This window comes from Danio rerio, chromosome 18 (assembly GCF_052040795.2).
Source record: "Danio rerio strain M-AB ecotype USA chromosome 18, GRCz13ab, whole genome shotgun sequence".
Taxonomy (NCBI): domain Eukaryota; kingdom Metazoa; phylum Chordata; class Actinopteri; order Cypriniformes; family Danionidae; genus Danio; species Danio rerio.
The window spans coordinates 23,492,776-23,517,198 of record NC_141038.1 but is presented as its reverse complement, the minus strand read 5'-3'; the positions used below and the strand labels follow the sequence as shown (position 1 = coordinate 23,517,198).

Genomic DNA, 24,423 nt, shown 5'->3' with positions numbered 1-24,423 from the left:
TGTTGTGCGGTATTAGATTAATCTGCAGAGCAGTGCGGGCAGGGATATTACTGCTAAAGCAGAGCTCAGTGTTCTCTTCATGCTAATGAAATGGGCAGAGCTCCAGTGTGGGATAAGAGACACAGAGGTCAGCGGGGCGCATAAAACCATTACACTCCAACTGCACACATACCAAAATAAGCAAACATACACAGTGACAATGCACTATTTATTTTCACACGATGAATTATATGAGGGATTTGATTAAGCAATAAAGCAAATGTCTTAAGAAGTTAACCTCAATTCTATTTTTTTAATAAACAGCTATATAGAATATTGTTTTTAACACAACACATTTAATCACAATCTAAAATTTCATTAAAAGTGTTCCTGTGGAATACATTTATTATAGATTCAAGTTTGATATATGGGACATTCTACCAGAAACATACATTTTCACTTATAAAACATGTGACAGGGCCTGACCTTCTCAAAAAAAAAAAAAAAAAAAGTGTCATACAAAAACAAGCATACAATTCAATAATAAAATACATCTTTGATCACTGTCAGCTTCTCCTCCATCAAATGATGTCATCCTCGGAGTCAGGACTGACAGAAACATGGGGACAATTGAAAAATAGTATTTATTTTATAGAATTTATTCATAATTTTATGTTTTTAAATCAACTGACGTGAATGATAACAAGTTAAACTTGCTATTTCCCAAGTTTTTTATTTTTTTTTAGCATAAAACAATTATAGCAGAATTAGGACAACGACAATGACAGGGTTTGGACATTTGTAAAGTGTTTTTAATTTAAAAAAAATGAACCAAATAAAAGACATACTCCTTTACAGAACAACTCACGGAAATTAACCACAGTCCATTTTAGTATTTTAAATACTTTTTATTCACTGTATTTATGTTTTTTTTTTTTCAGGGACAGATAGTGTACTTTTCTGGTAGAATGTAACATATTTAATATTATTTATTTATGCATTATACAGCCTTCTCAATAAACACGTAATCGGAATAACAAATGTTTTCATTAGTTGGGACTAAATATCAGGGTTATTGCACCAAATTTATATTTCTTATCTCTTCTGAGGTTAAGTTTTCGCATTGACTAAAAATATCATCTTTGTAACTGTATTCGAAACTTTTAATTTAGGAAGAAATGCCGTCCATAGCTTACAAAATATAACAAATGCTCTATTTTATTTTATTTTAGTGACTTTAAAAAAATAATTATTTTGTTTTATTTATGCACTGCAAAAATTATTTTCTTTCTTGGATGGATTGTCTTGTTTCAAGTCTAAATATCTAAAAATCCTTAAGTCAAGAAGCATTTTCTAGACAAGAAAGAAATATTGCCTTGTTTTAAGAAATAATATCCCAAAATAATTGACTTTTTCCTTAAAACAAGCAAAATAATCTTGTGTTTCCTTTTTGACATGCTATTTTTTGCTTATCTCAATGGCACATTATTTAGCTTGTTTAAAGGAAAAACTCACTTAATTTTGACATTATTTCTTAAAACAAGACAATATGTTTTGCTTCTTTAGAAAATGCTTCATGATTTAAGAATTTTTAGATATTTGAACCAGAAACAAGCCAAAAGTCTAAATAAGAAAATCTATTTTTGCAGTGTGTTTACTAAAATTTTATTCTTGCAGTAAAATCTAAAGCTAAATCATAAAGCTTTTTATTAAATAAGCAATTATCAAATTTAAAAAAAAAAAAAGCATAGAACATCAGACCTTAAAGAAGCATTAACTTGCCAACATAAACTGTGGAATAACCCAAACTGAATATATTTAATAACAGCTAACCCAGAGAAAGAATTTCATGCTACTTGCATCAAACAAACTAGAAAATACATTGTCCACCCTACATGCGCTGATCTACATTTCCACTATATTCCAAAGCGCTCTGAGACAAAGAGCGGTTTAAGCGGAGAGCACAGGGGTCAATGAACACACACTAGTTTTAGTCAGCACGCACATGCCGAATTGGCTAGTTGGCTCCAAAGCATTTCAAAGGCCTCAGGCACAGTGGAGAAGCTAACAAGCAATTGACAAAGTCACTTCATTGGTCAGAAAGGTCACAGGACAGTGACATGAACCCAACTTTACCCAGATCATTACATGCAGTGGGGGAAATAAGTATTGAACACGTCACGCTTTTTTCCCCCTGGTAATATTTTTAAAGGAGCTGTTGAAGTGGAATTAGAGCTGGGCTATATGGCAAAAAAAAATGATCAGGATATTTTTTTCATATCGGTCTATGTCAATAATTATCACGATAAATGTAAAATCTTTATATCTATCAATTTTACTATCAACGCCAATCCCTTTGTGCATCTGATTTATCACAGTTTGTGAGATGTTTCTGCTGTCTGACAATATAAATAAAATAATAAACAAAAGAACAATCTTAATTCAGCATTTACTGTTCAAGTTTTCAACAACCAAAGACATTACAAGCTATTGGATATTATTGTTCAACATCAGAAAAAAAAACAAGTTCTGAACAAGCAAAATGTTAGTTAACGGTGACAGAATTTTCAGTGATTGTGAACTATGGTGAATTTAGGTTGAGATATTCTTTAATATAGCCTATTTTAGTTAGGTACGCTAACGATTACTTGATCTATTGATTGTCGATAGCGCTTTAATCGATAGACTTTATCAATGACTGATGAAGCATGGCAATTTAAATGTTTAGTTTGCACTGAGAGACGCGTCTACACATTACATCATTAAGTGTTGCAGTTTACCTTATGGAATCACCTTCTTGACATTGCATACTGCGGGACGCATAAAAATCTGTTATGCGCAGATCTCCGTTATATTCGCAGGTGTTTTAACCAATTTTATCTGACAGACTGGCACGAATATGGGCCTATGCAGACTCTTATTTTATCAATCGCGCATCATGGCGAGATATGCGGGGAGACTCTCCATTCACACAACAAACTTCTAAGCTCTATCATCCTTCAGACCGAGTTTATTCTTCCGAGGTAATCTAACAATACAATAATTGCTGCGAATAGCCTGTAAAGACTGTCCAGCTCATGCTGCTCAAATCGTGCTTCATCGATTAGTTAAAATGAAACCGTGAAAATAGTTTGATGGATTGTTTTGGCACGAAAGCATATAGCGGGCTTGTGTTAAAGCACTTCACCTCAGATGATATTCGTTCCTCTTGTTTATGCTGTAGATAACTAACCAACAAAATATACATCAAAATTAGGTTACATTTTATACAAAATGAAATTTGTTGCAAAAAGATACATTTTCAAAGAAATGTATATATTTTAGTTTGTGCCGGTCTTAAACAACAGCTGGTGGATGATTCTTCGCTCCGTGGAAAATAAGGATTTAATTAATGATCCACTGCTGTTGTAATCGTCTGTCATATCTTTGCTGCATTTTTAATATGCCATTATATTAAAGATTATGTCTTGAGCATCTGATTTCTCCGCAGTGATTATGTTTATTAAATATATAAAGGCTGGCAATTTACTTTAAATATCTTAATATTAAAAAGGAAACATAAGCTTGACAACAAAAGATCCTATTAATGTTGTTACAAATACCCTTAAATAATGCAGCCTGTAGTTTACAGCAAGCATCAAGTGTTCATTGGGATGTGTTTGAGACTGTGTTGTCCGTCATATCTTTCATCTGTCTTTTCAGGGGGTTTTTCTCATAAGGCACGGCTTTCGAAAATAATGACATGTGAGTCTGCTGGGTAGTTGCGGTAGTTTACCAACACTTGTTTATAATTTCGTTGCATCATCATAAGGGTGGCATTGTTTTAAATGATGAAACAGGTTTGTGGTGTTGCCTGCTTTTGATGGCACGAGTCATCTGCGCAGTTTGCAGTGCATGTTGCTCTGTTTTGTGTCGGATTGCAAAAAGTAGCTCAAGACTACTGAAGTCTAGTGACGTTTCTTGTCAACAATGTCTGTGACTCTGACCTTTTTTTACCTTATTTTTTTCTTACTCCTTTAAGTGCAACAAACACTGTATGGCTGCGTGCGGCATCCGGAAGGGCAGGCTTCAAAATATTATCGAGCAATTATTGAACTGTCATTATCGCTTTATCGAAATATAATTTGTGATAATCATCGATATCGAATTTTCGCCCAGCCCTAAGTGAAATTGAAACAGATTTTGCTAAAAATGCAAATAATACAAACAAAAAAACAAAACAAAAAAAATCTGAAAAAAGAGTTGTGTGTAAAAACAATGAAATGACACAAGGAGAAAGTCCTAAACTACTGAAATGTACTTAATACTTTATAAAAGGCTTTTTTTCAGTGATGGCAGCTTAAAGACGCCTTTCATATGGAGAATGAAATCACATTCTTTGCACAGGTTTGATTTTTTTCAAAGATTTCAACAGAGTGTCAAAATCTTAATGGTTCTGTGGGACTCGTCTATCAAATCTGATTTTTAATTTCTATTCTATATTGGATTCAAGTCAGGTAATTGGCTGGGCCATTCTACAGGTTGATTTTCTTTCTCTGAAAGCATTTGAGCGTTTTCTGGGCTGTGTTTTGGATCATTGTCTTGCTGAAATGTCCACCCTGGTTTCATCTTCATCATCCTGCTAATGCAGATGTTGGACTGAAGCAGCTAGTGTTAATTTCCAATGACGAAGGGCAGAGGGTTGCTGAATAACTCTCCCTTACTTCATTATTTCAATACTGTTTTTCTGTGTCACTTAATTTCATTACACATTACTTATTTTGTAAACGAATTAGTTTTGTTTTCTTTCAAACATCTGAGGAAATTTTTAAATCAACAGCACCTTTAGAAATACGTATTTAATGATTTAAGATCATGTGACAATGAAGACAAATAAATCTTGAAATATTATAAAATGGAAAAATATTTGCAATATTATTTCACAGTATTTCAGTTCTTTCTGTATTTTGGTTCATATCAAAGTGCTGTTGAATGATATTTCTATAGGAAAAGCATCTAACTAAGTAAACACTGATTTATAGGTCAATCAAAGAGAGAATTCATTGAGTCGGATGTGCTTCATGTCCATAAATTAATTTCGATACTTTAATTAGTGTCTGCTTAGACATCATATCTTCATTAGCATCAGCTTAACTAAGGCTAAAACTAATTCAAACAATCAGCTCAATTCAGTGCTTAAATGACTAGAAAGATTTGATTCAATTTTAAATAGCCTCTTACTACTAAATGACCTTTACTTTAATCAGCTTGATGATCATACAAGTGGCCAAAATAAAAGGACAACTGAATTAAAATTGTGTATATAAGCATGTTCCACATAATACAAGTCAGACTTTTCAGTCACATTTTCTTTTTAACATATTTCGTTATAGCGCAAGCACATTTAATTTAATATATATGGTTATTTTGCCGATTTTCATTCCGGTCAGTCATTTAAATGAACTGGTCCAATTGACGTCCTCGAGCGTGTGAATGGATGCTCTGTGAGAGTGAAAAGATTTTCTCTGATTAATTTTAGCTTTTAGCTATGAATAATTTGTAGGCTTTGTGATCTTAGAAAATTCTGGATGCCAGGTAAAATCCATTGAGGGAAACCGTTAATGAGATCTAGGTCTCCTCTCCTTCCTCTCCTTCCCTTTGAGGACTCAGGAGAAAGAAAAAAAAAACACATCACAAAGTTATTTCCTGAGATTGAGGTGCACTGAAAGAAAAACCCTGAGATATCTCTGCATTTGCAAGGTCATTCTCACAGCTAGTGTTTTTCAGGACATGTTGAGGCATGTTCCTTGTCTGAATTACAGTCCGAGTGTGATGGAAAGATATTAAAAAGTGTAAGAAGCGGGAAAAAAAAGAAAATAAATGGTCTTAGGCTACAAAATCTACAGCCAAAGTGAATCACAAAGTTGGCTTTTCATGAAGGGATTCATCAGTGTGTAATCAAAAAGTAATAACTTCTCCTTTAATCTTCAAAGCTCTTCCCCCTAAAAAAAAAACTTTACATATTGGCTTCACAAATCCCTCCCATCCAATCAAAAGCCTCCATTCTGGTATGTAACAAATGACCACTTTTCACAACACAGATAAAATCAAGTTCCTCCCTACTTTTTACTTCTCCAACAACATGAAGATACTTCTAATAAGGGAATTTAATTTGTTTTGGTGGGGTACAGAAATGCTTTGACCTATCTGTTCATCTACAACTTACACTTCACCATAAGTTATGCTGACCACTCAATAACTTCTTTTAACTTGGTATTAGCATGTGTTATCAGTTACTCACCCACAAAAATATAATTAATTATAATATAATAGTAACTAAATTAAGTATTTTGCGATTACAGTGGTCCCTCGTAATTCACAGTGGTTTAAAAACAACTTGCAATATGCAAAATCTGCAAAGTAGTCAGCTTTACTTTTTACAAATATTATAGATGTTTTAAGGCTGTAAAACCCCCACTTTACACTTTTCTCAGACGGCATTAACATTTTTTCACATTTTTTCTCTCGTCGTAGAAAACTAAGTCTAGTATTATAGAATAAAACCAAAGATCAAAACCAGTTAATCTTTATTTATTTATTCCTTAATGGTGCCCTACAGCCGAGTAACTTCTACCTTCCTTTAGCATGTAGCTTCTCTACCAGAAGTTCAACTTTCTGTGCAATAGTTAGCATCTTCCTCTGCCTTTTGGGTGCTACCACAGGTGCCTTTGACGGTGCAGAATGTTTCGTCGACATTGTGGGGAGAAAACGGCAATTTCGTCAACATTGTGGGAAGGCTGCAAAAAGTGAACCGCGCTATAGCAAGGGACCACAGTTCCTTTAAATAAATTATTTTGTGCAAGAGATTAGGTGACTGAAGTAAACTGAAGTGTTCCTCTATGCGACTTTGCATAAAATAAAGTGATAAACAGCATACACTTTTCTTTCCTTACAGTAGAAACCAGTTAAAGAAGACTTGCTATTAACACTTATATTTATTTTAAATGTTTTGTTTTTGTGTCTATGAAATGTTTAAATGTGAAAACTGTATAAGGCACTGTACTAATTTGTTACAAAGGAAGTTATATGTAAGGCATAATCAATTTTAAATGCACAACAGGGATGTAAAGAACTACCCGACGCAAAGCATAGCTGCCTCCATGAAGTGATTACAGTGTTAATGATTATATTGATTATTATTTGTGCTCATTAGCCAAGCTATTGATAAGTTAAAACTTGTTTTGCCCTTTGCATCACATCACTATAGTCAGAGGCAGACAGAGAGGAAGCATGCATGATAGAGATTGTGTGTGTTCGTATAAATGACACAGGTATATCTAATGGCTCATAGTAACATGTGTTAGCTACCTAATAATCATTCATTTTCTTTTCGGCTTAGTCCCTTTATTAAGGGGTCGCCACAGCGAAAAGAACCACCAAATTATCCAGCATATGTTTTTTATGCAGCGGATACCCTTTCAGCTGCAACCCATAACTGGGAAACATCCATACACACTCATTCACACTCATACACCACAGACAATTTTTAGCTTACCCAATTCACCTGTAACGCATGTCTTTGGACTTGTGGGGGGTAAACCGGAGCACCCGGAGAAAACTCAAACCAACACTGGGAGAAAATGCAAACTCCACACAGAAATACCAACTGACCCAGCTTAGGCTCGAACCAGCGACCTTCTTGCTGTGAGGCAATCGTGCTACCCACTGCGCTACCGTGCAGTCGCTACCTAATATTTTTTAACATATAAGTGAGTTGGTTGATCCCCATCAGCTGCTGGTGCAGCACACGCCAGTATCCTCAAGATTACACCAAAGAAATGAAGGCTCTGGCAACTCACTGAGTATCTATGATTACTAATAATGTTTAAAGGAAGTGCATTTATTTTAATTGTAATCAAAACTGACTGGACTACCTGTGTAGTAAGGCTGCACAATATATAATTTCACCATCGATATCACAATGTGTGTCTGCAATAATCACATCGCAGGATCTGCAATCTTGAGTTGATAAACAATTGAGAATACATGAGATTTATGGAGTCATTGCAAAGTATAACCACAACAGAGTGAAACTCTAGCATTTGTATGCATTTTAAAGGCATTTCATGAAAGTTTGAAGCATTCAGGCACAAGAAAGTACAACATCTGTAACTTTAATGGAGAACAATTTTACTGAATTATTAATACAATAAAGAATATGGATTGTATACAGTTGTTTTACATTTCATTTTTCAATTTCTGTAACTGAATACTGTTTGACTCTCCGTAAACCATAAAGCACTGTAAATTTAGCATTTTTTTTTTTTACTTTGCTCTGTTGTAATCATACTTGCTTGCAATTTGAATATAATTTTTATACATGATTCACACAAGGCTTGGGGCGGTAATACAGTAATATGGTATACTGCGGCATCTAAAAATAGCAATAGTATCAGTTTCAACACAGTTATACCATCATAAAAACAATGCACTTATATAGCAGACAAGGATCAAATATTAAATATAGTTTATTTAATGGCTACAAATGCTTATGCATGGTTGTCATCACAGGACAGCATGGTGGAGAAAGAGAGAGATGGGGATATATGGCGAGTTGCGCACCAAATTACCTGGTTGAGAAAGAACAACTTCTGCAGTTTGGTAGTATTTCGGGTTTCGACTAAACAAAAAGGGAGAGGCGGTAAATACGGACAAGGCCATCTGCAAATTGCGCAACCAAAAGGTGAATGCAAGAGATGGAAATACCTCGAACCTAAGGTCGCATTTATGATATTTAGTCTCTGAATGGTTTAGGCACAAGCCAGTTTGGTGAGGCTATCTCAGCCTTTCGCCATAGTTTTTAAACTATGCACAGCAATACCTTATACTGTGTAGTTTATTTTATGTACACCTTGCAACCAATCAGAACCAAGAATTTCAACATACAGTAGAATAAAAGTGTTTGTGAGGAGTATTTTATAAAGATTTAGAGAAATCTTACTTGCATTGTCTTGATATTTGATTTCACTACTTTAAAATGTACTCCATATATTTAAGTGTAGAAATATTTCCCCACTACTGTCAAAACCATTTTTGAGTAATCAGCGGCTAAATACACATGTTTTCAGTCATTCGTTTGTGATCATATCAATAAAAATACATCCAAACATGCATAAAGAGGAACTTTAGCCCAAAGTATACTTATATGGCATCCACTATAGTCCATGTACTGTTCATGACACAAATGTTGTCATCAAGAGAGTCCACAGATATCCATACACATATAGCCTATTTTTCTGTGTGCAAAGAAAGTGTGCAAACAACAGTGCAGGTCTAAGTTGAATGCTAAAACAGAACAAGCCTACTAGATGGTTCTATGCATGTGTTGAACTCACTCACCCGTGCTCATCTACGGCTTGAGTATACTGTTACCGGAAAAAAGACTTAAAACCTAGCCTTCAGTGAACATAGAAGCACAAACGCACACTAACTCACCAGGCAGTCTGTTCATGTTGACCCCCTGGGCTGACAGTCCAATTCCCATGTACCTGCAAACACCAATGGTAGAGGACAAATGTTCACTTTACTAAAAAATAACAACACTGCAAAACTTTGAAAACACACTTGAACTATACATTATGCTGCTGATAGAGCCACCATGTAACTAAATTCAGCTAAAGATCATTTTTAATAGTTAAGTTTGAACATAAAATGTGTTAATTGTTAACTCTGCATACATAAAAATTATACAATTATAAAATGATTAAACATAACATGAAGTGTGCATTTATGTATTGGAAAGATTCTTATATACATAACAACATGAGGTGAGGACAATGAAATTTCAGGGACATTTTAAGTATAAAGCGATACACCGAAGTTTTGGGAAAATTTGCTGTACTTTTTGTCTGAAAGAGAAAAACACCCCCAAATGTGTTGCAGCAGTGTTCAGCACACTAGTTTACCTTTCTCTAGCCATAGTCATTGTGCGATATGAAGTGACTTCCACACATGACGCAGAAAAAGTGATGTACAGTGCTATAAAAAAAACATTCATTTCAATGGCTTGTGCTGTGCAAGAGCAGTTTGTTGCCTCTCAGACAACTGATTGACTGATTTATACTTCTGCATCAAGCGCACGCGTATGGTCCGGCGCAGCCTTCGCATAGCCCTTGCAGAAGCTGACGTCGACATGCCCATCTAAAAAAAATGTAACTACTCATCACAACGACGCACAGCGCAAGCTCTGCGATTGGTCGACTAGGTAGCTGTGACCAGTGCTGGCGGGACTGAGAGTTGAGCGAACCCATTGGAGCGACTGTTTTCATGTGTTGAGTCCCGTAAAGGAGCTCTAGATGGAAACTGTTGTTTTGTGTTTACCTTATGATCAATATTGTTACACAACAGCCAATTCCCGCCTCTGAATGAGCGAGTTTTAGCTACTTGTATGTTAAGGTAGCGTTCAGAATAAAACTAAACACCCATGAAGAAACTTGACACAGAGGAACATAAAAACCTACAGCCTGCTAGTGTTTTGAAAGTGTTATTGCAGAGCAACACAAAGAGAATGTAGAAGTATATATGATGCCATGGGTCACACCGATCACTCGATGCAGAAGTATAAATCAGCCTTAAAGTGCAAGAGCAGCAGAATTTTGAATTAAAGCTTAAAATAGCTTAATATTCCACATTATGTACATCTATTTATTTATATTTGTATGAACTGCATATACACCAGAAAAGCAAAGTTTGCTCAAAGAACACACTGTCAGCACATTTGAATTTTCTATGTAGTATACTTGCTCTTGCTGCTTGCAATAGCGCTACTGTTGTGACAACGCTAGTATAATGACACCTCTCAACTTGATCTAATTTTACTGTCAATAAAAAGTGGGTCTTTTATTTTGTTGTGTTTTTTAATCAGTATCATTTTAGTTACAGTTTAAGTTTGAATTAAATTAAAAAAGTCCTACAAAATTACTTTATTACTTTTTTTTGTTTGTTTTAATTTTCAGCAAAGTATATTCAGAATTTACATCTCTATATTTCATCTCTAGCTACAAGGTCAATAGTGCTGAGAGGTTTAAACCAAAAGCAAGAGAATCAAGCAGTTTTTCTGCTGATCAGTGTGAGAAAATTCACATGACCAACATGAACACAAATTGGAAATTTATATGATCAACGTTTTTGAAACTTCTGATCATGGGATAACCCATATTTTGCACTAAATTTCGCATTAAAATCAGAGCAGTGGTAAATGTGATTGCTCATTTTTATTTTATTTTATTTTTATTCAACATAACTGACATTGTAAAGGTGTACATACAACTGACGGGGAAAAATGCAGAGATCCTTTTCGATTTATCTTTACAGATGAAAGTATCAATAGATTACCAGTGCTCTGGGTCACTCTGGGTACTGTGAACAGCAAAAGGATCACATAAAGTTAGCTTTTAGACTTCTTTAATCAAATTTGTGGAAATACATGGCCTGTTAACGATTGGCTACTAGACCTAAAAAAAATTTCAAACTAAAGAGCTTTCTGTCAGTCAGTGCAGCATAGGTGTGACCCACGGAAATGCAGCAAATAACAGTTTACTGCACAATTTGAAATGAAATTGATGGTGACTGAATTGACTAAAAAAGTTTTTGTCTGAGAGAGAGTTTTCCAGAGTATTGGACTACAGTGACTAAAGGATGACTCAACACTTTTTAACAGTTTTAGGCACAACCTGTAAGTTGCAGTTAGATGACCCAGCAGAACATGAGTGATCCAGTCAGATATATTTAGTAATCGTATTGCGAAGTGGTTACAGGACAGGGTGGGGACAATTTGTAATTTATTTTTTGACAATAATATCCTTAAACCAAAGGCATTTAATACTTGGCAACAACTGACTCATGCATGACACAGGGAAAAAAGTTTCAGTGCAATTATTATTCAGAGACTGTGAAAATGCCTTTTGAATATCTCTTAGCCTTTGTCAGTTCGATTTAATGACAGCTGTGCTCAAGCTGCGTAAACTTCACATTTGTGAGAAATGCTATGATGTTTTCTCCATCGTGATTTGAGAATTATCTAAAAACATCTTGTATCATTCATTTTCATCCACTTTTCCGGGGCTAGGTTGCAGGGGCAGCAGTCTTCGGAGAGAACCACAGTTTTCACTCTCCCCAGACACTTCCTTCCACTCCTCCGGCGGGATCGCAAGGTGTTCCCATGCCAGCAGAGAGACATAGTCCCTCCAGCATGTCCTGGGTCTTCCCCAAGGCCTCCCCCCAGTGGGGCATCCCTGGAACAACTCCCTAGGTAGGCGTCTAGGAGGCATCTGAAACAGATGCCTGAGCCACCTCAGCTGGGTTCTCTCGATGTGGAGGAGCATCAGCTCTACTCCAAGCTCCTCCTGGGTGACATCTATAAGGGTACATCTATAAGCCCAGGAAATAAGACCTCTATAAGCGTAAGGCTTATAAATCTATAAAGGTACGCCCTTCCACCTTGCGAAGGAAACTCATTTTGACCACTTGTATCTGAGATCTTGTCCTTTCAGTCATGACCCAAAGATCATGACCATTAGTGAGAGTTGGAACATAGATTGACCGGTAAATTGAGAGCTTTGCCTTTCGGCTCAGCTGCTTCTTTATCAAAAAGGTCCGGTACTTCAACCGCATTACTGCTGCCGCTGCAGCGATCCTTCTGTCAATCTCACGTTCCATCAATCCCTCGCTCGTGAACAAAACCCAAGATACTTGAACTCCCCCACCTGGGATAAGGGCTTTCCTTTTTTTACCTATAGATAAATCAAGGCCTCGGACTTGAAGGTGCTGATTCTCCAAATTACAATATCAATTTCTCAAATTTAGAACATCATATTGAAATAGTGCGTAAAATTATCTTTATTTATGCTTCCTTTGAAATGTCTTTGTTTTAAAGTTCCAAGATTATGCATTTTCTCAAATTATAGACAGATCTCAGAAAAAGACTGTATACAAATGCCTCAAACAGAAGCTGATTGCACTTACCCATCCCTTCCTTTGCTTACGATCTTCACCTCAAAGTAGTAGATGCCACAAGCGGCAGGGATGGGATGGGTGGCCCGAACAGACGCTGCATCCTTGTGGTTTTTTCCGTGGCCTAAAACAAGACGGAAACATTGAGGAAAATGAGTCACTGACCAAAAAACACACCCTCTGGTATAGACGACTGTCCACATAAATAACAACAAGGTTCAGAGAAGTATTTAAGGGCACAGGCTTTTCAACTAGGAACAGGTCATGATGGTTGACAACAACAGGCTCCATCTAGCTGTTGTTGATTTTTTGTTTTTAAAAACAGCCCACAAGAAGCACGTCCAACAGGGGTCAAGTGCACCCAAAACCAACCACACGGGCTTCCTTCCAGTTCTCATTCACATAGTTGTTCAGACAATAACAAGCATGAGACTCTGTGCTAAGTACTACTGGTCCTGTTAGGCCAGAGGTTTAAATTTGTACTTGCCTTGCCAATATTTTTTACTGCCCCCACGACAACAACAACAACAAAAAGTATTTAAGTTGTTTTGGAATCAAGTTATCGTGTAATTTAATATGTTTATTATGACCCTAATATTTTTTACAATTTCACAATTCCGATACCACAACAAAAACTACTAGCCTAACAAATATAAAGTTAAAACATGGAAAATGGCAAGAAACAAAGAGAAACAGCAAAAATAAATACAATGAAACTTCTCTGATAAACGGTAAACATAGACAGTAGACATACCAGCTGATGAATTAGGCTTCAGTCACTGATACATATGTATTCATCATCAGCTGTTATATTCATTTAAGACATAAGCAATCATGTTAGAGGGTACTCACTTAAGCCTGATTTATACTTCTGCGTCAAGTGACCGGCGTAAAGCCTGATTTATACTTCTGCGTCAAGTGACCGGCGTAACCCACGGCGCATGCAATGCGCGTGGCTGTGCATTTATACTTCTGCGCGCTGTCTCTGTCTGTCTGCATTAACACTTCCGAAACGCTAGTTGGCAGTGAGGTGTAAATCTTCCTCAGTGTCGAGTTTCTTCGCTGCTTTTTTGCGTTTCCTGAACACTTCCGGGATGTACAAGTGGCTCAAACTCGCTCATTTTGAGGCAGGAACCGGCGGACGTGCAACAACTTTAACTATGAGGTAAACACAAAACAAAACTTTCCATCCGGAGCTCCTTCATGGGACTCCACACTTGTAAACAATCGCTACATTGGGTTCGCGCCATTCGCGCGGCTCTCGGTCCCGACCAGACTCATCAGCGCTACCAAGCCGACCAATCACAGAGCTTGCGCTATGCGTTGTTGCGACCTGTTGTTACATTTTTTGAGAGGTGCACGTCAGTGACGCCGATAGCCACGGCGAAGGGCTATGCGTCAGCGCCGTAGCATACGCCGGCGTTTGACGCAGAAGTATAAATCAGCCTTAGGAATGCCACATATTAAACATCTACTCTCCTGGGCAGTTATAACCATCTAGCAGTGCTTACTGTCAAGCTCTGGACAGTTGCGCTTGCTTTTAAAACAGTAAAAACAAAACAATGGGAGTCAATTATTAAACGTACTTAACTTGATGACATCCCCGACACATATATATTTATTTCTTCCATGAAACATATAAAAGATATCTTAAGATATGCCCCAACGTTTTTAGTCCATACACTCTTTTTTTAAGGACAACCTAATTGTTTTATATTTAATCCACTTGTAAAAAACACATAATAGGTTAACTTAATTTCTTCATGTTATCCCAACACAAATCGATTGTGTGGAACCCAGTATTTTTACAGTATACAATAGATGGCCCTATACAATGATGGCCTTTTGTATAGATGGCCCTATCTTATTGGATCCATAGGACTGTGAATCAAACCCATAATAAGCCTTCACAGGCCCAACAATGAAATCTTGGATGGAGAATAATACAAGAATAATAATGAATTGTCATTTTTGGATGAACTAAGCATTTAAGTAATTCTTTTTTTATGTTAAAACTCTCCCCATCCCAATATAATCAGATGAGTAATCTATAATTAAACTGAATTCCCAAAAAGCACAGTGTGTCAATAAAGCATTGCTCTGTTTGTTTGAGTGGGCTGACATGTCAAATTCTGGCTTAACCAACAGCACGACTTTGTGGTGGGACTACCTGTTTTAGAGCAAACTCTCCATCAAAAATATCTGCAGATGTGGAGTGTTTGGGAAACTTATTTAGAAGCAATAATTATTTCAGTTGGTTTCAAGTATAGTACTAAAATCATACACTACACCTTTAAAAATTCCCATTAGGTCAACATAAATATAAAATGACTCTATTTGCTGTATTGCAGTATTCCATATGTGACCACTTCACAAGTGGATAGGCTATAAAAGTCATTTAGGCCCAATCCCAATTCTACTCCTTAATTCTTGCCCTTAACCCTACCCCTCATTTTGTGCTTTCACGTAAAGGGGTAGGGGTGTCCCAATTCTCTTTAGCTTGAAGATGTAGGGCTAAGGGGAAGGGCTAAATACCCTTCGAAACTGAGATTTTTCAGGACCACACCCACAATTTCCCAGAATACACCATCTACAATGGAAAAATGGCTGCACACGGAAGTCAGGAATTCTACAAATTAGTATTATTTGTCATTATTACGAATTTTTACAACAAAAACGCATATGTTTTAATACATTCATAACAGAGTTCATGTTTTACCATCATGCTTTAAAAAAATCGCTATCTATAATCCATAATAATAACAACAACTCCTGTATAGCAGTCCTCTAACATTCTGACACTCGAATACACTGTAAATGCACAGTACAGTCGAGCTTATTGGCACATTATATCGTTATGATAACATGATATCGTTGCCTTCAGTGATTTCCTAAAGATAAATAGCAAAAAAATAACACAACTGGAATAATTACTGCGGTCACAATCGTCAATCTCATATGAACCAAAAGATTGCAATGACATATGACGACGTGTGCAGGTGTTCTAATGGTGTCCTATTTCTTAGGGGTAAAATTTTTAGCCCTTCCCCTTCACACTCTGTTTCAAGGGCCAAGGGGAAGGGTTAAAAAATAGAATTGAGATTCATTGAGCCTTAACATCTTAAAGAGAATATCTAATATTCTCTTACTGTAACTCAATTTCTGTTCATTTTAAAGTGAGAAATAAGGTCAATAGCTATGTTTCCATCCAAAAATGCAGTTTCCATCCTCACACAGTGAACACGCAATGGCGTTTGAAGGCGTGAGATGCAGAGCACAGACACTCTTGATTCTGGAGGTCCATAATAATATAATAACACTAATACTGAAATGTCTAAGGCATTTTTAAAGACCAAAATAACATTTAAGATGTTTTACAGTGTGCTTATTCTGCTGGTTTGTCCTTTCACACACATATTTATCATCACATGATCTCCTATAACAAAATCACATGACTTTTTTTCATGCGCATACTGGAATTTGTTCGATAAAAGTGTTTCCATTGTAGTTTATGCACATCTTTTATCTTTTCTATTCTTAACGAATAAAAAGTTTATCCTACTTAGTTATGCACATTTTCAAATTTTAAATGCATCTTGATGTTTCCATAAACCGTTTTTATGTGCAATAAATAGGTGGATGGAAAAGTAGCTATTGAGTGTCACCCCAGTCTAAGCCTTCATGTACCATAGCAATGTGCTCCAATCTCCTAATCCAGTTTTCTTCAGGTTGCTAACACCTGCCAGCTTTAATAGACACCCATATTAGAATCTACTAGGCCAGGCCTTCCTCCTGAGCCAATCATTTACTCAAAATTCACTTCAAGACTCATGTTTAACTTTTCTGTGCACACACATTTTTTCATATCATTGTGTTAGTGTGTCCTCTAACTTAACCCCAACTGCAGTTTGACTGCAGGGTCCCCACGTTAGTGCAACTGTATATGTTAAAACACAAACATGCATTCATCATCATCATCATCATCATCTGATTATGGTAATAATATTAAATCACTCTTATCTTTACCATCCCAAGTACTTCCACCAAGCCACAATAGGTTTGTCTGCCAAACCCAGACAAGAATTCAGAATAATCAAGTACACACACACAATGTCTATTTATATCCAAAGATCACACGACCAGAGTAAAGGCAGACGACCCTGTATGTGCAAATCCCTGACTCTCAACACACACACACACACCACAAACGCTCATACATGTGCACGCTCCTCCCCTGCTCACACGCTCAGTCTATTTATACATCATGCCATGACCACACCATTCTGGGAGCACAGAAGAGCCAGAGAAGAACACCCTGGGTGATTTTCTCCTTCTTTAGATGCTTGTCTTTCTGTCTGTCCCTCCCTCTGTTGCTTTGTCAAACATGTTTAATGCAAAAAATAAATAAACACACTCACAAAAATGCCTTTTATAGAGATTCCTCCTCTGCAGCGCATAATCATTGGTCTGCTGCATCTCGTAGCGCTGCTTTAATCCAATGTAGGGCATGTAATTTTATGGTATGTTCTGCATTAGCGGCGCTTTATTTACATGCCTCATTTTCTCTTGTTTTGTAATAGGGTGAGCCAATACTCTGTTAATCCTTTAGGATCAACTCATTTGCGGTGTTGATACAAGGGTGAACGCTCACATAAACACAGAATGCTTGTATGCGCAATCTTTTAATTATTCTACTTGACTACAATGGCATGTTAGGTCACACAAGAACCTAAACAGCTAGTTTATTTGTTTATTATAGATTTAACCTTTTAGATTTATTAACAAATAAAAAAAGATATGAAATTATTTTGATAGTTTTGTGTATTGTCCAAGTAAATACACTCAGTTTTGTCATGATATTTGCCTTATATTTCAACAATAGCATATAATGCATTTAAAACATTAAGACACCCTATGCCAGGGGTGTCCAAAGTCGGTCCTGGAGGGCCGCTGTCTTGCTGACTTTAGCTCCAAACTGCTTCAACACACTTGCCTGGAAGTTTCTAGCATACCAAGAGAGATTGATTAGCTGGTACAGGTGTGTTTAATTAGGGCCGGAGCAAAACTCTCCAGGACACCAGCCCTTCAGGACTGAGTGTGGACACCCCTGCCCTATGCAATGACAAAAATACTTATATAAATAACCTATATTTACTTCTACCTAAATTTTTAGGTACCTTACACACATTTCAGGAAAGAAGAGAAATTTAAGTTGTCCAAAACATTAACAGTAAAATATTATGCATGACTTTTGGTACCATTATGGGCAGCATTGCAAAAAATAAACAATTAAAGACACTATAACTGAAGTTGTTCTATTCAACTTTTGGAAATAAAGTAAATTATGAAAATTAAGTAAATACTGCATTAAAATGTTGAAGTTTTAAACTTAGCTAAAGAAAACAACAACAAATAAATATACTATAGGTAACAGAACAAGTAGACTACAAAAAAACTACAACAATTACACATTAAGTGAGATTTAAGTGCTCCTTTTTTAATTAAAAACCAGCAATCTTCACTGCCTATTGGATACACGATATGAAGTGGGTCTCAGATCGGACAAGAAGCACTGCATTAAATTCCATTTCCCCCCCACCATGTCTTTAAAATATGACAGTTTATTTTACCCCCGTATTTTCAATGGAATTTCTGCGCTAGCCTGTAGCTACTGACGAGCGCTAGTGGTTACAACGGTCTTTCATCTTGTTTTACGCTTGAACAACTAAATGAATGCTTAAGTCGATTTTACTGAATGTTTTGTAATTGCACAACATTGATGCTGTAAAAACAACCTTGTGAAATAGAAAATAGTCACATTAATGGGCTGTTTCCACTGACTGGTACAGTAAGGTACGGGTCGGTACGGGTCATCTTTATCAGGCTTGCATTTCCACTAACAAGGGTACCCTTTTGGTGGGTGTGGTGTACAACAGAAAGTTTAAGTCGACGTCATTCTCACTCGAATAAATGTCTACAGTAAAGCTGTACAGGTCGTTCAAATATCATATGAGAAGCATTTCTTAAAAACAGATGCTTTATACACATAAATACTTGTGTATAAATGTTTCTAACTTTTCTATGAACATAATTTGCTTTTAACTGCAGACCAATGACAGTGCAAAATAGCTGTAACCTCTGCAATTAAATAAAATAAATAATTGCAACAAATATGGGCACATACAGACCCTTACAGTCTCCGATATGTTACCAATTACAAAAAAACTACACACAGCGTACATTTAGTCCTTATTTGGGTTAAAAAAAAAAGCACGCAACATAGCCTACAGTCCTCTCATCTGAGTCTGTAATCTTCAACAGGACATGTAACCTCTGTTGGACAATAATTCTGTTATTCCGAGTTCATAATAGTCCAAAAGGCGATGATAAAACATGGCAGTGTGTTCGTGATTCAGGTTGCTGAAACAACTTGCTCCTGTGTTTTGTCTGGGTTCTCCTTTGTTTGTTCGCGATTCACTCTCGCGTTTGTCCTTTTCTTTCTGAAAGGATCAGATAACGGAGACACTTCAATCACGTGCACGTTATTATCATCAGCTCAAAATGTTTGATGTATCAAATATATAGACGCAATTGCAAGCTCCCGGAAGAAAGCGAAAACCACTTGCACTTTTAGATGGCCTCGTAAAACAACAACAGGGCACGGCAGACTTTGTTCTTCTTGGCTTTGTCTCTGTACATTAAGGCGACGACAAGGTTTGTTTGAGCTTGGCTTGGGTCATCCATGGCTCATTATTATATGTTATTACAGTGTAATGTCTCGGCTGTGTATTTAAAACATGGCGGTTCCTTAATTTTATTCTGGCTAGTTCCACACAAGCTCGTGACGCATCTCTGTAACCAAACAGCATTCAGCTGTGCGTGTAGCTCCATCTTTTATGACCCTTTCTCGTGTTTGGTACCCTTTTGAAAGGGTGCCGAAAAAGTGGTACGTTACAGTACGCCTTTTGACAGTGGAAACAGCCGTAAAAGCGTACTGAACCATAACATACTGTACCGTACCACTCAGTGGAAACGGGCCATAAGCTTTCACTTGAAGTTTACCGTTGGATTTAAAACTCTAGCTGTGCATAGAGCCCATTTTAACTGAAACATAAAAACAGGGCGGGATAGAGAGTAGCTCCTGCTCCTTTAAAAACAGCCAATAGCATTTTGTTTTTTCTCGCAACTCAAGTGTATAGACCAATAGTGTGTTGATGGGGGGTCGTACAGGTCAGATGCTAGAGAGCATTTGATTGGTCAGAAAATTTGATGAGAAACAAAGTTAAACTATTAGGGCGGCAAAAAATCTGACATTACGATATTTTGTTTTGCTGTGATATATATTGGGATTTGAATAGAATTTCACTTGATGGTTTGAATAGCTCTTTTCGGAAAGTCTTTCATTCATTTAGATCGATTGGGATGATCAAATTACTTTCTATGCAGTACACCTGGCTAAAATATAATAAATTACAAACATATATAAATACAAAAGAGAAAAAAAAAACTGTGGGGAGTGTAACAATTCAAGGACAGAAATCCGACATAAAATACCATGGTCACCATCATTATATAAATAATTTATTTTAAAATAATATTTCATATCTTTATCTTTTAATCTGTAATAAACAATCTAATCCTTCAATGTGACTATTGCCAATACACACATTGTGATATCAATGCTCAAACAATATGTTGTATATTGAAAAGGACCCTCGGCATCAAAAGCTACTGGTCAGCACATGATTTAGCAAACATTTGAGAAACAAATGCTTTTAAACCAACACCCAATGCTGCTATGCATCTAAATAGTGCAGTGGCTTACTTACTTTATATCCAAAGAAAAGAAAGATCTCCAAAGATGCCTTTTCAAGTTGCAAAGAAATCTGTTTTTTTAAGCTAATTAAGAAACCAGAAGTCAATGATTCATTTGAATGATTAAGCCTGACACGTTAACTGTTCTAAAATATTTAAAATGTTTCTTAATATAAAATCTATATTGTGTTCAATAGGAAAAAAGTTGTTGTTTTTTTTTAACCAGAACACATTTAAAAGCAGAATTCACAATACCATCATACCATGAAACAATGATAATTTTATCTAAGGTTTTTACAAGGTGCATCCCAAATCGCATATTTATATACTATTCTACATCATTTTATAGTATAGTTTACATAGTATGTTCACACTGAAAACTCTAAAAATAACAAGTGCACTTTAAATACCTGGATGATGCACGTTAAAATGAAGTGTAGAGTTTTGGACACCACACACTTAACAGCCACTGCTTTGTTCATCAAGCTATGAAGCACTCATGTAGGATTACTTCATTAATTTTGAATTATGAAAGCAAAATTCTCCTATGAGAGTGATTATGCTGCCTCCCGATTGTCAATGGGGTTGCACTCATGGCACATATTATTTGGTAGTTTGGTCATATTTTATTTTATTTTATTATTTTTAAGGTTATTTTGAGGTTCTGCAGGTTGCAATGTCCCGCATTTTGATTGCATATCTTAAGCCAATTGTATGATTTGTTTTACTTCACTAATTTGGCAACCGTGAACCATCCTCAGGGAAACAGTTTGAATTTCCGCTTACTAAAATAACCATTAGTGTTTCATTTGGAACACTATACTATGTTGTTGAGTGTGTAAGTGCATTAGTACATAGTGTGTCATTGGGATGCAGCTATGCTGTCAGAATCTTTTACCAGTTCATGTCACTACCTAGCCCTAACAGAAATTTAAATGTATTATTATATTAAAACCTTTTAACATTCTAAAAGTATTTGTAAGCTAATTTGAGGGAAAATGTGCCTTAAACTTGAAATACAATGCAACTTTCTCTATCCATCTTAAAATGATCTTCAGTCAATCTATATAATTAATTAAAATCCATTTACTCTGATTTTCTTGAAACAAAATACAACAGATCAATACATTTTTTGTGATTCTGAGAAGTGTTATTTTACTAACATGCATGTGTATGTTTGGCTATTTTTAACAAGACAATTGTGTTTTGGGAGCCTGAAAAAAGAAATGTTTGAAATCCCTCTTTTTTAAGTTTGTGTTTTATTGTTGTGTAAAATTACTTTTAAACAACATTGAAAGGTATTAAAAAAACATTAGGCTCATTCTAATTTTCTATATTTATAATCTTTTAAAAAAAAACATCATAATGGGAAAACATAGTTTGAAAAAAATGCAGAAAACGCAAAAAATAAAGTAAAATGTATGTTAATGTTTTGTTTTTTCTCTTGTTTCGTTTATGGGCTAAAGTTCTGGTCAGAATACACTGGTAAATTAAAGAGAAATCAAATAAAGGAAAATAAAAGGGGAGCAAATGGATGGGGCAATGCAGATTTTCTTCATTCTTCATACACTCTCACACACACAAAATAATCAACATCACAGAATTCCACTGCTATCTGGTAAAACTGCTTTTCGTACTTTTAAGTGTCTCTCTGTCAAAACATCTAAGGAGAAATTGCAGAAGCTGAGGAGCCTACAGCTGGCACCCATAATAACATCAGCTAAGCAGGCATACAAAAAAAATATGAGAGAACAAAGACACGGGGAGGGAAGATTGGGAGTGCAGTGCTAGTGTTAGCAAACAGGCTTTCACAGCTTCACATAGACACCACAGGGAAACGAACACAATCTGATGATGTCACCGCAGCGACTCAACATGCATGATTGGCTCCTCAGACAGGCAAAAGCCCTCTATAGGCAAACAGTACAATGAGCTTAAAGGAAACACTGAGTCCAACAGCCTGCGCACAGAGAACAGACAGTAGCCCATCAGTATGCGCAAGCTTATTCTATATTTACATCCATTTATCTAGCTTTAATCTTCTCACAAGAGGTGGTGTAAAACAATCTGTACGTGTGTACAACTGCAAAAGTCACATTTTCACCTCCGTTTATAAAAGAGCTCACGTCCTTGTCAGCGTGATGAGTAAAATGAGGTCCTTATTGCAAACAATGACAGAGAAGGAGCCTCCGCTGTCTTTCCTCCTCGTTTCATCATGCAAAAGAGTATTACTTTTTACATGCTGCCTAAATAAAGGCCGAGAGCCACATAAGCTAATGTAATGCACCATAACCATCATGGCTAATATCTATTTTTACTTGACAGACTCCAATTCGGTCTTCAGAAACCAAATCTGGCACACTTGCCAGAATAGCACTGAAGGTTAACAGACAGCGGGTTAAATCATTTATTAAGCAGAGCTGCTTTAAATATATTTGCTACAAGATGTCTGTGATAGCAGATTATAGTAACAAGCCTTTGTTTTTTATCCTAATCTAATCACTGCAATCCTGCTTTGAGGATAAACGGAGCAAAACAGTCAGGCTGACTGCACAAAAAAAGACACAGATCCTTAACAACAAGAAAAAGGAATCAATAGCGGTATATCAATATCATCTGACTTCTAAAAAGCAAAAACTTGGCCAACATCGGCAGGCATATGAAGTGGTAAACATAGCCATAGCCTGAAAGAAGATAGTTAGCAATGGGGTACGAATTTCCACAGACACAAAGCAGTGTAGATTACAGAAATAATGCAGCTGTTTGTTCATTGTTTTGTCAAAGAGGGTGGACTGGACACACTGGGCCTGAGCTTTGACACACAAACGTACTGTCTATCTGACAGCTGTCAAATACAATGTATATCATGTAAGACAGCAAACAGCTATGATCTACACACAAGGCACCATCAAACTGTAGAGTATTGTACACATGGAAACGCAACCTCATTGAAAAATCTAAAAATAGCCATATAATATGTAATGTTTCACTAATCTGTCAGGCAAAACAATAAAGCCTTTTTATAAAACTAATAATTCACACACATGCTACAACAAAAGAGCTCATTGTCATTAAGATACAGCATATCACCAGACTAAAGTGATAGTCTTTAATGACTAGTCAGGAGAGCTTCATTTTAACTCAATTAAAAATGATTTGACACACTTTATTAGGTCTTACTTGGTTTAGGGATAATGCGCATGTATGCAAAATTAACAGATAATATCTTGGCAGAAAATCAGGTACAGGTTTAACACACACTAGTGTTTCGTAAAAGCATATACTGTGTATTCAATTTTAAACTGGAATTAATAGTAGACATTTTGTAGTAAAAACTAAGTAAAGAATAGGTAACAGTACTAAGTATTAAGAAATAAGTATTTAACTATTGCTAAAAACAAGGAATACACAATGACAATTATATATTACATTTAATACTAGTTGGAAATTAATAGTTGGTATCTGAACCACATACTATTTTTATCATATAATTCAGTGCAAAAAAAAGCAATAAGTTACCAGCAACAGAGAATGTTACTTGGCACTACTGGGACAGTGACTAGTGACAAAGGAATAAATACTAGTAAATAATAAATAAGTACTAGAGGCTAATTAAACAGATACTGGTCACTCCTGGAA

At 36.1% G+C, this 24,423-nt stretch overlaps 1 protein-coding gene across 3 annotated transcripts in view; it reads right to left on the bottom strand.

The window, feature by feature from the left end:
* The window catches only part of ranbp10 (RAN binding protein 10), a 69,782-nt gene that overhangs the window by 43,806 nt on the left and 1,553 nt on the right, over positions 1–24,423 (bottom strand). For 2 of the 3 annotated variants that reach the window (XM_087292694.1, NM_001045050.2), the window contains 2 exon segments: positions 12,982–13,093; positions 9,454–9,506 (listed from right to left, as the gene is read on the bottom strand). In XM_087292694.1, coding sequence (XP_087148820.1) covers positions 9,454–9,506; positions 12,982–13,093 — 165 coding nt within the window. 3 annotated transcript variants of the gene reach the window in all.